The sequence below is a fragment of the Acomys russatus genome, chromosome X (assembly GCF_903995435.1).
Source record: "Acomys russatus chromosome X, mAcoRus1.1, whole genome shotgun sequence".
Taxonomy (NCBI): Eukaryota; Metazoa; Chordata; class Mammalia; order Rodentia; family Muridae; genus Acomys; species Acomys russatus.
In genome coordinates this window covers 53,076,189-53,094,454 of record NC_067169.1, presented here as the reverse complement: position 1 = coordinate 53,094,454, position 18,266 = coordinate 53,076,189, and the positions used below count along the sequence as shown (strand labels likewise).

At 43.2% G+C, this 18,266-nt stretch overlaps 1 protein-coding gene and 1 long non-coding RNA gene across 2 annotated transcripts in view; one reads left to right on the top strand and one right to left on the bottom strand.

The window, feature by feature from the left end:
- The window catches only part of LOC127185596 (uncharacterized), a 52,580-nt gene extending 42,279 nt beyond the window's left edge, over nt 1–10,301 (bottom strand). The window contains exon 1 of the long non-coding RNA XR_007830195.1: nt 10,201–10,301. This is a non-coding gene — a long non-coding RNA (uncharacterized LOC127185596). The remainder of the gene's footprint in view (nt 1–10,200) is intronic.
- Hdac8 (histone deacetylase 8) overlaps nt 1–12,057 on the top strand; it is a 222,153-nt gene extending 210,096 nt beyond the window's left edge. The window contains exon 11 of the mRNA XM_051142030.1: nt 10,236–12,057. Coding sequence (XP_050997987.1) covers nt 10,236–10,258 — 23 coding nt within the window. The 3' untranslated portion in view covers nt 10,259–12,057. The remainder of the gene's footprint in view (nt 1–10,235) is intronic.
- The last annotated feature ends 6,209 nt before the right edge of the window (nt 12,058–18,266 follow it).

Here is an 18,266-nt window from a genome sequence, read left to right as displayed (position 1 = left end):
AACATGAGACTGCTTGGAAACTATTTTTATGGCTCCTCCAAGAAAAGAATCCCTCCACCCCACTCCTCAGCTGTTCATAGCTCAGTGGCCCTTCCCTTCAAGATCCACAGCATGGCTGATGTGACCTGAATTGTGGATTTTCCTTCATAGGCCTTTGAATTACTCTGGCAGTGGGTGGGACTTCCAGATGTTCATGACACACCCTATCTTTGAGGCTCCATAGTTGTGGCCATGCCTTTGGCTCTAGTAAAGGTTTGGGGGCCGCTGGGATTATAAAAGGGAATGTACAAAAGGAGCTGGCAGTGCTGAAACTGGCACTACTTGCTGGCTCCTATGGGATGGCATGGATAAGAGACTGTACCTGCCAAACGATTTTGTCCCCTCAAATCTATGATCTAGGAAGCACCAAGATGCTGAAGGTGGTGGTCTCAGACCTTCCAGTGGCCTTCAAGGCCTAACTGAGCTATGCCTTGACATGGGTAGAGGACAGTAATATTTTGTATGAGACAGCAAGAGTTTGTCTCTAGTTCAGGCTAAAAATCTCAGCTCCCGTTTCCTACTTGTGTTTGGGTGGAGCAAATCATTTTGAGACTCTAAAGCATTATACAGATGTAAAGCTGAATTATCCTTCCTACCTCTGTTATTCCCATTAGCCTTGATTTCCCAGCACAGAATTTTTGCCTGAAAAAGCAATGTGGAGAAGGAACATTGACAAAAAGAACCTGGGAGCTGTGGCTCCCAAATGCCTGGGAGGCAATCACCCAGCCCAATAGATCGACAACTGGTGAGGCCAGCTCCACTAGCTGCCTGGCAGGCACGCAGCCCACTCCTGTGATGTCACCTCTACAGTTACTTGTGCCCATCCCTCCACATGGAGCCAGCAGATTTAGGCACAGGAGGGGAGAAAAAATGAATCATAGGCTATTTTAGAAATTGCTTCGATTCCATTTGAGCCTGCAGTGGTGCCTTGCAAGCTGAGCAGAGCACCCTAAGCCACAGGGTAATGTGCTTTAAGTGCTGATAGCCTGGAAGCGCCAGAAGCCTGGTGGGATTAATCCACAACCTCAGGCTCTAATTCAGGTAGGAAGAAGACAAATGGTAATTGGCATTTCTACAGAACTGTCATTGACAGGGTTTCTGATGACAGAATAGATTGAGATTCTAAGGCAGGCAGCTAAAAATTAAGCCAGCCAGCCATGTCAGCAACATGCCCAAAACTGGATAGAATTCCTATGGACTAAGCCAGATGTGATGGCTCTCGTCCCGGCACTCAGGAGGCTGAGACAAGAAGATTGCTCAACATTCAAGGCCAGGCTCAGGCACTCAGTGTGGTCCAGGGCATCTTGGGCTACAGAGTGATGTGCCTCAAAAGAGGACTGGAGAGGTGACTCAGCAGTAATAAATAATTTTCTTCTAATTTTAAGAGAAGCAAGAACTGCTGGACTGCCATTGCCCCTATTTAAAACGAAGACCCTTGCAGCTGTCTGTTAGCAACTAGAAAGCTCATTCTAGATCAGAGAAGCTCCCTTCTCCACCCCACCCCACCCCCCAAAAAAACCCCAGCCCTGCACTTATCTTGAGCTCTGGCCACAAAAACCTTGCGGCTATCTTTATGCTTACTACTCTATTCCTGCTGCCTGCAACATTTTCCCTTTTAGCCTTCAAGATGCCACCTGCCATGAGGCATTCTGTGCTCTTCCTGCCCTTAGCACTATACATATGGTTATCATGTATCCCTGCTGCTGTGGATGTCCTACACACATGTGTTTTCCTACACATGTCTTCCTCACTGCACTGAGAGCTTCTATAAGGCAAGAAGTGTGCCTTGCTCTTCTCTGTGTCCCTGGAACTGAGCACAGAGGCCACTTTTGGTCAAGTAAAGGTATGTGTACTGAATGCCCAGAGCAGTAGACCACAATGGACTGAGGGAACCATGGGGGTAAGGCTAGGAGGGCCCTGATAGCTACAGAACAGCCTGGAACTATCCCTATGATTATTTCTCACATGTGCCTTGTGCTCCTCTATAGGAGAGATGAGTGCCAAGATATTGTTTATTGTAATGGTCTTTCAATGTATGTCCAAGATGTAATAAGTACAACAAGTCTGTTTTTATTGTTTTACTTTTGTTGCCCCTTAGAACAGATAACACCAAAATAGCTTTTAAAGTTTTAAAAGTGGATGGAGATACAGAAAACTATTAGATGACTACTGGTAAGGAGAGTAAGTGGGGAGCTGGATGTGGCGGTGCCTGCAGGCAATCCCAGCATTTGGGAGGAGCATGAGTTTGAGGCTGACATCACACAGTGAGACCCTGCCTCAAAATAAGAGATGTTAAGTGGCTATGACAACATTTTCTAAACATTTTCATATAACAGCAGTTTGAGAAACAATTCTAAATTCACTTTTTGGTTCCTTTGAGGGGCCATTCAGTCTCCGTGGCTTCTAGGGTCATTTTGACATTCCTCCAGCCCTGCTATGACACTGTCTTCAGAATCCATTTGTTGGGGGTGGGAACAGAAAAGGATAGTGAGAGTGAATATAATAAAATGATATTATAATTCACATATGAAAGTGTCACAATGAAGCTGGGAGTAGTGGTGCATACCTTTAGTGCCAGCACTGGGAGGCAGAAACAGGATCTCTCTGAGTTCAAGGCCACCCTGGTCTACATCATCAGTTCCAGAATTACATAGTAAAAGACCTTGTCTTAAAAAAAAAAGAAGAAGAAGAAGTATCACAATGAAACCCATTCTCTTCTACAATTCATATGTATTAATTAAAAAGAAAGGGCTAAAATCTCATTTGCCACCCAGCCCAAAGCACTGATTCTCCAAGTTTCAGGTGCTGGGCTGAGCAAGTAAGTACTCAGTCAGCTGCCCTGTGGCTCACAGGCATTAGTTCCTTCAGTGACTGGGTCTTGAGCCCCTGCTGTGTGCCAGGCTCTGTAAAGGATGCTGACAACAGAGCAGTGAGGATGATGGACACAGATCCCAGAGCCTATGAGAAGAGACAGGCTGGCAGGAAGTAAAGAGGCACAGATGCTTCTGGTGTGATGAACACCTCAATGAAAATAAAACAGGACCACATGGCAGAAAGGTGGCTGGGGTGACTATTTAACTTGGATGTTCCTAAGGCCTCTCAGAAGGTACTTTTGGGATGAAGCCTGTAGACTCAAGGTGATAGAAGTGATGAGATGGGTCAAAAGTTAGACTATCCAAGGATAGAATGAATGGAAAGTTTATCGGAAGGGGACACCTTGAAAGGGGAATGACTCATGTTCAAACCACCCGAACTGAGGAAACAGTGAGGGACCAGAATCCAAGGGCTCGATTCTAAGTATGACTGGAGGCCAGTGGGCTTTGATGGTAGGAGGGGTGAAGTATGACCTGAGCGCTAGCAACATACCCTGGCTGATATGCAGTTGAATGTAAGGGACAGGGAAAGCGTCGGGGAGCCAACTTCAATGTTATGAGAGCTCTCCATGTAAAGGGTGGTAGTGGTTCAGAGATGTGATGGTAGTGGGGGGCGAGGAAGTGCATGGATTTGTCATCTGTTTTGGAATCCACAGGACTTGCTAATGGATTGAAGAGGAAGATTGTAAACAGGGGAAGAAATAAGACCCCTACTCAGTGCTACGACAGAAGGACAACACCACCAATGGTCTGTTTTTTTTATACTTTAAGTGCTCACTACTGACTACCATCTCCCTCATTGGGTGTCACAGACGCAGAATATTTCCACCTTCCCAGAAAGCTCTTGGACAATACTAGCCTATAAATAAAAAGACTAAATAATTATAGAAGACACGTCTCCGACTGGAGAAATATCTACGTACTATGAACAATAAGAAAATAAAGAATCCAGCTTGGAAATTGCAAAAGATGTGAAAAGAAGCTCATGAAAAATATAAAGATGGCAAAAAAATTGTATGGATAGATGTTCAACATTGTGCACCACAAAGGAACTACAAATTAAAGCAACAGGATAGCACTACACACCTATCAGAACAGATGCTGCCAACACTAAGTACCAGCGGGAACATGGAGTAATAGCAACTGTCGGTCTTGGTTGGTGGGAATGTAAAACAGGGCAGCCACTTTGGAGGACAGTTTGCCAATTTATGCCAAAACTACAGTCTTATTATATGATCCTATTATATGATCCAGCAGTTGCTTTCCTTGAGTATGTACCCAAATAAGTTAAAACTCATGTCCATACAAAAGCCTGTGCATGGATGTTTCTAGCACCTTTATTTATAGCAGCTTTATTCATAATCGCCCAAACATGGAAGTAAACAAGATGACATTCAGTAGGTGAGTGGATCAACTGTGTTATCACAAAGTACAGAAAGCACTTATTTCCTCCTATTAACATGCATTAGCTGGGTGCGTCCTGCTCAGTCTTTCTGCAAACCTGAACCTGATCCAAGTCTATTCATTGAAAAAAGAAAGACTAAGGAAAATGCTCACCCGCACCCAGTAAAAGCACATAGCACAAGGGAGCCACTACATAAATGCTAATTAAAAACTGGATAAGCAAATGATTCTGTCAGTTGGCAGTATATCCTGTAAACCCAGGACTCAGGAGGCTGAGGCAGGAGGATCATCAATTTGAGGACAATCTGGGCTACTCTGAAAGAGAGTCAACCAATAACGCAAAAGAACCCAGGCCTCTGGTGTCCTGGCTCAGAAGGTCTTCTTGTATATCAGAAGTGAAGTCTTGGTATAATTCATTCCCAAACCAGAATATTAAGAAGAAAATGGAGCGCCCTGAGTGTAAGCTAGAAATTATAAGCAGAGAAGACCACAAGCTACAATTTGGTTCCAAAAGTGATGTGACTACTCATATGCTTTAAACTTTTCAGTCTGCCACATTTAACACTGTGGAAACTTTGCATTAAAATGTGTACTTCGAACTTCACTTAGGAAATGAAAAAAAAATAGAGATACACCGGGCCTATACGCCATGCCTAGTGGTGAATGGCTCTGTCCATTTGGCAAGCACATACACCTTGTTTTCCACAAACCCTACCCCTCCTGTCCATAGGTCTTACTGTAGGCCAAGCATGGGTTTCCACTCACACTTTTTCTAGAACTTTTGGGATGGGGTCTAACGATGTATCGCTGATTGTCCTGCAACTCTAGACCAGGCTGGCCTTGAATGGAGAAATCCACCTGCCTGCCTCAGACCCCAAGCGTTGGGATGAAAGGCAGGCATCACCACACTCAGCAGGAAACTATTTGTTATACTGGTCACAATTCAAGGTGGGAAAATGATATAAAGAGTCAGAGCAGCTCTACGTCTTGCCCAGTTGGAGTTTGCTCACGTGCTGTAGATTTCCTGGCTCTCCTGGCAGCTAGGCTTGCCCCCTCTGATCTGACGCCTAACCACAAGATGTCTCCTTTCTCTTATGCTGTCCCTCAGGCCTCAGACTGTGTTGGCCTTTAGAATTTTCTCAAGCTACCACCCACTGCTAGGAAAGCTGGACATCAGGAGAGAAACAATGGGCATTATTTAAGCTTACATGTTTATTGTTACCGAAATTCAACATTGCTCATCATCAAGTTTTGGTGGAAGTTATTCTCGTTGTTTCACTTAATTGCCTCCAAATGTAAGCACAGAGGAAGTCAGGCAGAGCAGAAGACAGCACCCACCTTTCTTTTGTGTGGTCATGTGTGGCTAAGGCACAGTGACATGGAGTGTGACCCTCTCATGTATTCATTTCTTCCTCAAGCACTGGCTAGGCTTGATCCTTGCCTCAGGACATCTGCCTGTGGGCTGTCCTCAGCAGGGATCCCATGGGCGGGGTCCATGGATGGAGTCTCATCTAGGATAGTGCTTTAGACTTTACTTCCAGATATTCGGGAAATGCTGACGTTTCTTGGCAGTGACCAAGAAGCAGCGCTATAAGCAAGGGCCTCAGTAAAGAGGTGAGGCAGTGACCAGAATAAATAGATGTGACGAAGAGAAAGGAGACAGAGCTCAGCGACATCTTGAAGTTAGGTTTGGCAACCCAGAAGACATAAAGGGGCATGAACCAAGAATTGGGCATGGTCCAAGCATTTGGAGTTTGTTTCAAACACCAAAAGCATGATCCAAAATGTAAGGGGAAAAAAAAACCTGCTAAATTTGGCCTCATCAAAATTAACATTTCGTTTGCAAAAAACTTGTTAGTAGAATTAAGAGATAACAAATGTACTGAGATAAAATATTTGCAAATCATATACCCAACAACAGATTTGTATCTAAAACATACAAAGAGCTCTCCAAACTGAACAGTAGAAAAAAAAAAAACACACAAATTGAAAAATGGGCATAAAACATAAAAAAGGATATACAGAGAGCAAATGTAGCACATAAAAGATGTTTTAATGTCATTAGCTATTAGGAGCAATCAAAGTGAGGCTGCAGTGAGGTATGACTCTATACCCACCAGAAACAGGCAGAACAAACAACTCTAAGCACTGGCGAGCATGTGGAGAAAGCAGCTTCCAACCAGATCCCTGCTAAGAGTGTGGATGGCACAGAGAATCTGGAAAACACTTGGGCGGTTTCTTATAAAACTGAATGTACACTATGTTCACACAAAACCCTGTATGTGGATGTTCATAGAAGCTTTATTCGTAATAGCCCAAAGCTCAGGTATCCTTCACTGGGTGGTGGTTAAATAGACCATGCCACATGCCACTTGGATGGGTTCTTTTTTACATTTATTAATGTATATTAATTATATAAAATAATGTGTTTCACTGGCATTTTCATACATTTCTAGCATATACATTCATCATTTTCACTCTTGCCCCCTCCTCTCTGCCCGGAGTGAAACTGCCAGTCACAAAGTTTATGTACTATAATAGTCCATTGATAGAACATTCTGGGCATGGAACTGGTTTAGAGATGGAAAATATCAATGGCTGTCAGAGCTTAGAGAAGGGGGAGGGATGGGAGTGATTGGAATTTAAAGGCATAGCAAGAGAAGGGAGCTATATTGTGATGCAATAGTTCCGAATCATGATTGGAATAAACATTATGTGAGTCTACACTTGTGATAAAATTGTATAGACCTGTATACTTATTAACACACAAGTACATATCAGACCCATGAAATATGAATGGTGTCGGTGAATTATGTCAATGCCGACTTCCTAGTTTTGATATGAACAACAATCAGGTAAAATGCTAATTGGACAAACCTGGTGATGGCCACATGGGCCCACTCCAAACTGGGTATCGTTGCTGTAATTTGCAACTTCCTATGGCTCTGCACTGTTTGGTTCCATTTTTATGGCATTCTTGAAAAGACAACACTACAGTGACAGAACAGAGCAGTAGCTGCCAGCTGGGCAGGAGGATGTAACTGCAAAAGAATGGCACTGAGGGCTTGGGGGGGGGGTAGGAAAATCTTCTGTGTCATGAATGTAGATGTGGGGTGTGTGTGTGTGTGTGTGTGTGTGTGTGTGTGTGTGTGTGTGTGTGTGTTCAGAATCAGGTCTGTGCATAAAGTCAATTTTACTATAGATTAATTTTAAAATTACAGAAGTAGGACTCCTATGCAGAACACTTTCCTGGCATGCACAAGGATCAGGATTTGATTTCCAGCACCAAAAACTTAAGGAAGATTTTCTTTTAATTTAAAGTAGACTAGCAGCTGCCCTTTTCTCATTTCCTTCTCCTCTCCTCCATCATCCTCCATCTCCTGGATATATACCTGCTGATGTGAGGCCCTGTGCTGGATGTGGGTGCTTAAGTCAAGCAGTATTCTTCCTGCTTTAGAGGACAGGCAGGCAGTGGAGCCTGGTCACTGCTGATTCTACTTAAGGGAATGGAGCAAAGAGAACACCGAGCAGGGAGGGACCAAAGGCGCAAGCTGATCACTTTTTTTTGGGGGGGGGGGACAGGTGAAGCAGATGGCTCCAACAGTGTTTAATTCTGTCTTGGGTTTTTATACTATCTAATACAAAGGTTCTCTATGTACAGAAAAAATTACCTCATTCAAAAATAGATACAATAGTTACATTAAAAGAGAGTTTACAAGCCAGGCATGGTGGTGCATGCCTTTAATTCCAGCACTTGGCAGAGGCAAGTGGATCACTGTGAGTTCGAGACCAGCCTGGTCTACAAAGCAAGTCTAGGACAGCCAAGGCTATACAGAGAGACCCTGTCTCGAAAAACCAGAGAGAGAGAGAGTTAGTTTACAGTGGGACTATTGATTCTAAGTTCTTTCATTAGAACTATGTAACTAGATACTTTTGTTTATTATAACTTTAAAGCAATGGTTTTATCTGTATGCTCATTATGAGTTCAAAGCAGAAATTTTATGTTTATCTTATTTCAAGTGTACACTATGTGTTCAAAGCAAGAGTTTTTAATGTCAAGATTTTTCCAAGAAACAGCTGTCTGTCTTGTCTCGTATAGTTAACCATTTATTCTTAGTTTTTATATTCATATGGTCTTTCTTATCATGGTGTACACCTGGGCTTTTTCCTTGGACTAAACCTAGAATGAATGTGTTTCCTTGTTCACTAATTTGTTTCATCTTGTTTTCCCCCTTGGTGTAAATCAAGTGCTTGACATATGGAGGTTCACAGAGCTCCTAGCAGTTTTCGCTATACTGCAAAAGGGGTTTACAATTACTTGAATCAAGTAAGAATTATTTTTTAGGTATTTCACAAACATGCAGTTATAGAGAGTGTTGGGTGACTGTATAGGCAGTAAACTGTCTCAGCCAATTTTTTCATTTTGGAAGCTGCTAACCTGCACTACCAGTTCACTCAGGAATTTAAGTTTTATTCCTTCTCAAGTCTCTGAAGGGGGTTGAAGACCAGATAGTTTTAGTTTTACAATCAAGTTTAGTTGGTTAGGGGATAAGATCTTTTTAGATCAAGATAAAGGATTTAAGTTAAGAGAGATGAGATAAGATAGATATTGAATTTCATTCAGAAATTTAGACCCAACAAGATAGGAAAAAATGTTTACTTCAAGCTTGACAAATACAAATAGCCAAATCACTATGAGTGTAACATTTATAGAACTCATGATTGTCTCATGATTCTCCCTGCTGTATGTAGCTTGTTTTATTCATGTGTAATAAAATAAATGTATATGTTTTTTAAAAAAGAGAAATAACAAAATGTGGACATAACTATAAATGTCAAAATTCAGATAGAGGTTTAAATTAGATATATAACCTATTTAATAAAAGCAATATGCCATAAAAATGAAGTTTTATTTGAGATTTATAGCAAATTACCACTGTCATATTTGAAAGTCCTATCATTTATTCAACTTTTTAAAATTCATAGAATATTCAGAATATTATTTTAATTATAAGCTCTGAATCTTTTCTACCCAGATTATGCAAGTGAAACATTTGAAGGACTGGGTAGAACTTCATAGTGTTCTATATTTCACCAGTACAATACTGCAACAAGAGAGAGAAATGATAGATAAGTGATGGGCAGATGACAATGTTTACAGAAGATGAATGGCTTACTCAAGTAAAGCAATGACAAATCAGGACCTATTCTATGATGCTTTAGAGCACCAAAGCCTAATTTATATGATTTGTTTGTAAATGATAAAAATACATATTCTATTATTTAATCATCTAGATACTACAGAATCTATGGAAATATTCGTATCACTTTCTGAGAATATAGTTTCCTATAGTTGTAAAAGACTCTTAAATTGTATAAGTTTTGATCAAGCTGATCACTTTTAAATTCGGGTCCTGTGCAGTGCTTTTCCAACAGCACTCTGGGCCTGAGAGACAGGGAAGGCTCCTTCCTCCATGATACATAGGCACCCACAACAGAAAGTACCAGAAGGATGAACTCTGTGTTACCTGGCATGAGTGTGTGTGTGTGTGTGTGTGTGTGTGTGTGTGTGTAACAACCATCTATTTTGTCCATAACTCTAGGCTAGTGATAGAGCTGGGATCAGCTGCATGAGTCTTCTGGTTTGGCCTGGACCCACCTAGTATCAGCAGTCAGCTGGTGATCCAAAACCTCCACGCCCTGTATAATGCTTTCTAGGACCCCAGGGGTATCTAGGCCCTTTGTTCCTCATCATTTAGGGCTTACATTTTTAAAAGGGGGGGGTCACCACATTCTCATTCTCAGCAGGAGAACTGGCCCCATAATGTAAATGCTTATTTTCTTCTTCGCAGCTCTATTGAGATACGTAATTCATGTATGTTACCTGACTCTGACTTCTGTTTTCTCTCCTGTTTGCAGGGAATCTGAAGCATGTGGTCTAGTTGACAAGAAGAGATCAGGTTTCCGGAGCTGGGAAGCAGTGCCTGTAATGAAGACAGTGTGTTGATGCAAGCAGTTTGTGGAATTTGTGACTGCAGGGGAAATTTGGAAGAAATTACTTCCTGAAACTTTCCAAGGGGCACCAAGTGGCAGCTTGGCCTCCTGGGGTGAGGAGGCAGGCACCCCAGAGCCAGGCCTAAGGGGATGAGGAAGATATGCAGTGTTTAGAGTGTTTATTTTAAAACACACACACACACACACACACACACACACACACACGTGCAGTTTTTAGTCTTTCAAAATTATTTTTGAGCAAACTGAGGGGGAGAATTTTATCTTCCTAAAGGGGACAAGTCAGAAGGTGCAGGAGAGTGGGGCTGAGGGAGGGGCAGTAGACAGTAGACAGACAGGTTTGGACCTCAGGGCCATTTAGGTAGAACCCTGTGGGGGAGGGGGGTTATCAATAGACCAGCCAATGAAATCAAGTCTACTACTTTTGATTTAGTATTGTGCACTTATGGCATTCTTAATAAAATTTTCAAAAACCTAACTCCGTCCCCTTCCCACTGTAACTACCACTGACAGCACACACAGTACTGAACTATTCCCCGTCACCAAAGGTCAGAAATGGCCCCCTTGCTCCCATACTCTGCCCTGGCCAGCCTGGGATTCTCACTCTAAATTTTGGACCCTACTGGGGAATTAGTGTGTCCCCAGCCTAGATAACAAGCTCTGTAATGTGCTGGGGCCTGTCCATGAAAAAAAAAGTGCAGGGCTCTAGGTTGTGCATCCATGAAAAGGAGGCATCTTACACTCTGAGGAGGAGCTTACTCTGCCAAGGATTCAGGGGTAGGAAGGTCAGGTATCAAAGGGCATTTCATTCCCATGGGTAGACAGGACACTTCCAACTCAGGTGTAGACAGTTGAGACACATGACAGTGGGCTGGTGCCACCTGGGAAGCTGGCAAAATGGTGATGAGGAAAAGACAGCCATTCAGCATGGTTTTATATCCTGATTGACCAAATATTTATTAAGTTCTTTCAACCACTGTGACAAGTCTAAGAGACACAGGCACAGCCCAGTCCTGGCTTAGGCGAGGGGAAGAAAAAGCAAATATATGCCGAGAGCTGTGGGTCACTGAACTGGGAGCAACTGGCACTGCCAAACAGGCCCCCAGCAGCATGTCTGGAGGGATATTTAAATTTCCCCCATGCAAGCAAAAGCATTCCAGAGAAGGGAGTGAGAAAGCCTTGAGTGTGTCCTGAGCTGGGAATAGCCATGCTTTTATTAAACAGTGAGGGTGTCTGCTGTACTAGAAGCACCAGTCACTTCAAATGCCCGCTGTTCTAAGTATACACTCTGGACTTAAGGCAGTTTGGCTTACTCTGAAAAGAATGGGGATTTCAGTGAATTGAAGAGTGGGGAAGCACTGAGCGGTCAGATGCCAAGGTTTGCCCTCCCAAAGGTTTGCTGATCCTACCCCTGTCCTTTCAAGGGTTCTACCTCCAGAGTCCCTGTAAAGGCCTCAGGCCTAAAAGGCAGCCACCTGGTAAGAACAATGACTAGCTAGTGCCCTGTGGCCTTTTCAGTGGGGATGGCCCTGGTCAAGGTTATTCCTCCCTTACGAGGGAGTAGCAGACCGTGCTGAGGGTGCCAGGGAGCCTTTTGTCATGGGATCCCGTCTCAAGGCCAGGCTGGCACTGCCCAGGAACTAGCTCTGCCTCAGTCCTGCCCCCAATAGGACCCAGAAAGGCTACTGAGCTGATGACCTTGGGCCTCAGAGGGCACTAATGCGGTAGGGGACAGGGGGGCAGGGGGGCAGGGGGCCGGGGAGGGGGCTCCAGTCTGCCTGCTGCTCAGGCTATGCAGGCCTGGAGTGCAGCTCAGTGGCAAGGTATTTGCCCAGCATGCACACAGCCCTGGGTTCTGTCCCCCAGCACTTCAAAAATAGGGGAGAAGAGGCAAGAAAATACAAAGGAGAGGGAAGAAGAGAAAGAAAAGATAGGAAAATATTAGGCAAAGAAAAGAACACCAGTTAAAACCTGGAAACACTTTAAAATTTTACAAAATAAAATAGAGATCCCCCAAAGCAGAGCCAGCATCCACACAACCAGCACAGCAGGTTTGAAACTGCTCTCTCCAGAATTATAAAGGCATGCAGGCAGCAATGACTGCAAGGAAAACCACCAAGACGTGAACTGAGGAGGACTTTTGTGGACTAGGAAATTATAAGGTGATTTTGTCTTGCTTTTGAGATTTTTTTTGAGATTTTTTCCCCCCAGATATTCTCTAGTGAATCACATTTTATTTTTACAATGGAAAAATAGGCTGGGCTATACAGCTCTGTGTAGAATCCCTGCCTGCCTGCCTACCTGCCTACTAATCCATGAGGCTGTGGGCTCCACCCCTAATCCCACAAGTAAAGTAATAAGCTAAAAAACAAATTGCTTGTTTGAGCAGCACTAACTAAACTCAGTCACCAAAAGAAGAGGGGGTTCAGTTGGAGGAGCTGAGGAGTAAGGAGTGTAAAGGGGGTAACTGATGAAAATACATTATGTACATGTATAAAATTGTCAAAATAAATTCTAAAAAATATTTGAAAATACTCTTTATCTCAACCTCTGATAGAGATAAAGATCAAAGTCAGCTGGAGCCTCCCACTGTGCAGACATGTACCCTGCCTCGGGGCTGTTCTCACTGCCCAGGAGGCTCTGAGCACAGCCCCAGGAGAAATGGGCTTCCGGGCAAGGCAGATCTGTATACTGGTGTGAGCTTTCACTCCCTTCAGCCAAAGGCTGCTGTCCATTTACCCACCGTAGTACTAAATTCAAGCCTAGTGACTCTGATGACAACCAGGAGGCAGACATTGGGATGTACCCCTTTTTGCAGGTCATTTCTACTTCGTGTGTCATTATCTCTCCTACTGGATACGTATTAGCATACCTATTAGAGATGAGAACACTGAGTCTCCAAACTGAAGTAATTTGTCCAGTAGTGAGTGGGAGAGCACTGCAAGCTCCCTTGTTCCACAGACCCACCCTATACCACTAGAATGTTTTGAAAACTGTGAGACTTTGGAGTTAAGAGCTTTCTTATTACTTACACAGTCCAAGTTGGCTCAAGCCACACTCCCACTCCTAGGCCTTCACGCTATAACAAATACACAAATTAGTCGTGTGCTTTTCAGCAAGGTACCTGGCCTTGCTGTGCCTCTTTCCTTGCATAGAAAGCACAGAAAATGATCTCTGTACTTCAAGGACTCTTGAGAGGGGCTACTGACTTACCAAAGAAGGGAGCATCTGAAAAGAGCCTCAAAAGCTGTGTGGTGGCACATGCCTATAATCATAGCTCTTGAGAGGTAGAAGCAGGTGTTCAAAGCCAGCCTGGGCTATATGAGAGCCTGTCTCCACAAAAGCCTAAATACTGTGCATATGAGGCCTTCCACCAGCTCCAGACACACACCAGGGCCAGAAAGACTCTAAGAAAACTTTAGGCTGTACTGTGTCTATAACTTGAGGGTTAAGAAAAGTAGCTATCTTAAAAAGAATGTATGTGTGTGAAGCCCTGGAGTCAATGCCCACCACTGAAGAAAAAGAACATATATATTGGATATGCATGTATTTGCATAAAACATCTTTGAAAAAATACACAAGAAACTGGGACACTTCAGTTGCCTCCAGGCAGTGAAACCAAGTGGCAAATGGCTGGGGAAGTAAGGTAGGCTTGCACTGTTTCTTTTTGTACCTTCTGATTTTTTAACCATGTGGATGTATTACTTGGTCCCTGAAAAGGTAAATAAATAAAATTTAAAAATAAGAAGAAAGCCAACGGAAAATTCCCAAGCTGGTTTACCTTTGGGGAGCGTGGCTGTACCTCCCCTGCATTCGTTGTAAGCTGTCACAGAGAGAGTAGTATATTTCTGATTCTGTATTTAAAAGACTCTTTCTCGGGCAGAAAGATTTCTTTATTAGAAAATCAAATATTGTCAATCAACAGAAAAGGGAAGACAGAAGAAGAAGAAAATGAGAAGAAAGAAGGAAAAGGAATGGAAGCAGCCCTTTCCAGAAGTTCCTACAGCCACTGGCCTGCTACATTTATTTCCCAGAGACAGGTCCTATCCCCCATGCTCACTCAGTGCTGGGCCCACAGCTGCCCAGTAGAGCCTTGCAAGCAATACACCCACTTTCACCTCCTACTGCCTAAATGTGAGCCTCTCTCTGATACTCATTAGCTCATTACTTGGACAAGATCCAAGTAACCCACTCTCTCTGATTCTTAGATTTATCATCTATGAAGCATACTCACTGAACCTCCCTCCAAGGAGGGGAACTGCCCGTGAGGGGCAAACATACTAATAAGAAATAAAATAACAATAACAAACCCAGGTACAGTGGTACACACCTAAGAGTCCCACTTACTGAAGAGGCCAAGGCAGGAGAATTACTTGAGCTTGGGAGTTCTAGCCAGTCTAGGCAATACCACAACTATGTATCAGAAAATAAAAGAAAAGGGGGGGGGGACCTGAGGCTGTAATTGAGATGACAGAGTGCTTGCCCCAGCACTGCCTAAACCCTATCTAGAGTAACACTCCTGTAATCCTAGCAGGAATTCAAACCCAGCCTTGGGGACATAGCAAGTTTGAGGACAGTCTGAGCTAGAAAGTCTATCTCAGAAAGAAGAAAAAGGCAAGAAAAATTAAAATGGAAAATAAAAAAAAGAAATACAAGGGAGGGAGAGAAGAAAGTACAAAGGAAGGGAGGGAAGGAGGGAGGAATGGAGGGAGGGAGGGAGAAAGGGAGGAAGGAAGAAAGGGAGGGAGAGAGGGAGAGAGGGAGGAAGGAAGGAAAAAACTGTCAACAATCTGCTCAGTACAATAGCAACACGCTGGTTTTAGGTTTTATAACTCTCATCTGCTACAGATACAAAGAAAAGTGTTCACATATGAAATAATACATCTGGGGTTCAGTTTTAAATGCTCTGTGAGAAAAAAAAAAGTTTTATGAAGGACCATCTTCATTGTTTTAAACTATCTTCACACACACATATCTTGTTCTTGGCCAGGTGCAGTGATGCACACCTATAGTGCCAGCTCTCAGGGAGCCAGAGGCAGGTGGATCTCTGTAAGTTCAAGGCCAGCCTTCCTGGACTACAAAGCAAGTCCAGGACAGCCAAGGCTGTTATACAGAGAAACCCTGTCTCAAAAAACAAAACCAACCAACCAGATAAATACTCTGGAGGAGAAAATGTATAACAACAAAACCCCTGAGAGGTGAGGCCCAATAGAGGGCATTGCAGGTGGAGGTGCTGGGCATGATGATACATGTCTGTAACCCCAACCCAGGAAGTCAGGGACGGAAGGATCCTGGAGAGTCACTGGCTAGCAAGCATAACCAAAACGGCCAGCTTCTGGCTCGTTAGAAGACCCTGTCTCGCATGGGAGAACAGCAAAATAAAAGGATCCAGAGGGTCCTAGAAATCTACAAGTAGAATAATATGATAGGCAGATTTGGGCCCAGGGGTCCCGCTCAAACTAAGGCACCAGCCAAGGACAATACAGGAGGTAAACTTTAAACCCCTTCCCAGATCTAGCCAATGGTCAGAATATTCTCCACAGTTGAGTGGAGAGTGTGATACGACTTTCTCATGTACTCTGGTGCCTCACATTTGACCATGTCCCCTGGAGGGGGAGACCTGGTGGCACTCAGAGGAAGGACAGCAGGTAGCCAAGAAGAGACTTGATACCCTATGAGAATATATAGGGGGACGTAATCCCCCTCAGGAACAGTCATAGGGGAGGGGAATAATGGGAAAATGGGGGTGGGAGGAATGGGAGGATACAAGGGATGGGATAAACATTGAGATGTAACAAGAATAAATTAATAAAAAAAAAAAAAAAGAAGACCCTGTCTCAAAAAAATAAGACAAGTGGTGCCTCTAGCCTCCATGTGCCCATGCCCACACAGACATACGCCCACGCGCACACACACACCACAAAAGAAATCTATAACACCATAATTGTTATTGTACTTAGGAGATTACTGATAGTTTTTCAGTTTTAAGGCAAAGTAAGTGGGTTTTCCAGAAAGCCAATGCAATCCTAAGCAAAAAGAATAATGCTAGAGGGGCTGGAGAGATGGCTCAGTGGTTAAGAGCGCCGCCTGCTCTTCCAGCGGTCCTGAGTTCAATTCCCAGCAACCACATGATGGCTCACAACCATCTATAATGTAATCTGATACCCTCTTCTGCAGATAAAGCACTCATATGCAATAAATAAAATAAATAAATCTTTTTAAAAAAGAATAATGCTAGAGGCATTACTATACCTGATTTCAAGTTGTGCTACATAAACAGCATAGCACCTGCACACAACATAAGACATGTAGATCAATGGACCAGAAGACCAAGGGAGGACTCATACAGTTATAGTTGCTTCTCATTATACATAGATGCCAAAAATATACATTGGAGGAAAAACAGCCTTCTCTTAGTTACTTTTCTGTTGCTGTGATAAGATAGTCTGATAAAGGAGATATAAGGAAAGAAGGAAGGAAGGAAGGGCTTATTTTGGCTCACAGTTCAAAATGACAGTTCATCATTTTGGGGAAAATCACAGTAGCAAGAGTTAGGGACAGCTGGTCACATTTCATGCCCAGCGACCTCTCTCTCAAGTGCCGCTAAATTTCAAGTTGACAATTGAGATTAGCCATCAGAGTACATTTCAACAAAATGCCCTGGGAAAACCAGATCTGGACATATAGATGGTTGGAACCAGATTCCCATCTCTCGTTCTGTAGAAAAATCAACTGAAAATGGATCAATGGCTTTAATATTGGACCTAAAACTTTAAGGCCAATAGAGAAAACACCTTAAGATATGACCATAAGCAAGGACTTTCTGAATAGGATACCAGTCACTCAGAAAATAAGATCAACAACTGACAAATAGGACCTCATGAAATTAAAGGCTTCTATATAGCAAAGGAAATAACTGAGTGAAGAGATAACCTACAGAATAGGAGAACACTCTTTGCCAGCTATACATTGGGGTATAAGATTAATGCCTACACTATACAAAGAGCACAAATAATTAAACAACAAGAAATCACACAATAAATAAGCTAATGAAATGAACAAAAAGTTCTGAAAGGATCAAGAGCAAGACTGGGAAGATGGCTCATGGGGTAGAGCATATGCTATGCCAGCATGAGGCCTGACTTTGAACCCCTAGACCCCACCTACAACCGAGCAGACTACCACACATGGATACTCTCAGCTTTCCTACTGAGAGATGAGAGGCAGAGATAGGAGGCCTCTAGAGCTCACAGGCCAGCTAGCCTGGTGTACACAGTGGCAAACCACAAAAGAACCCTGTCTCAAGTAAAGTGGAAAGCAATAACCTAACCATCACTGACATTCAAGGTTAGTGGTCCTCTGGCTTCTAGACATGTACTGTGGCATATGTGCATGCACACACACCTATATCCATACACACGCACACAAACACACATATACTCACACTCACTTTCACACACAACACAACTTTTATGGGGGGCTTTTTGAGACAGGGTTTCTCTGTGTAGCCCTGGCTCCTCTAGAACTCGCTTTATATGTAGACCAGGCTGTCCTCGAACTCACAGAGATCTGCCTGCCTCTGCCTCCTGAGTGCTGAGATTAAAGGAGTACGCCACCACCACCAAGCTCAAAATATTTTTTAAGTAAGTACAAATGACCAATAAACTTGAAAAATGTTCATCATTACTAGCCATCAGAGAAGCATAAATCAAAACTTTATATCAAGAAAACAAGCAACAAGTAAAGGTGAAGAGGCAGACAAAAGGTTGTTGTGGAAGTTTTGGGCTATGATACGTAAACATGCTTCTGTTTTAATCCCAGGCGTGCGACATGTGGGCTGCTCAAATTGGTCCACAGCTGAGAGTTGCCTCCTCAGAGGACATATGATGTTTGTCAGCTGTGAACTATCTTATGCAGGGGCATGGTCTTTGTAAATGG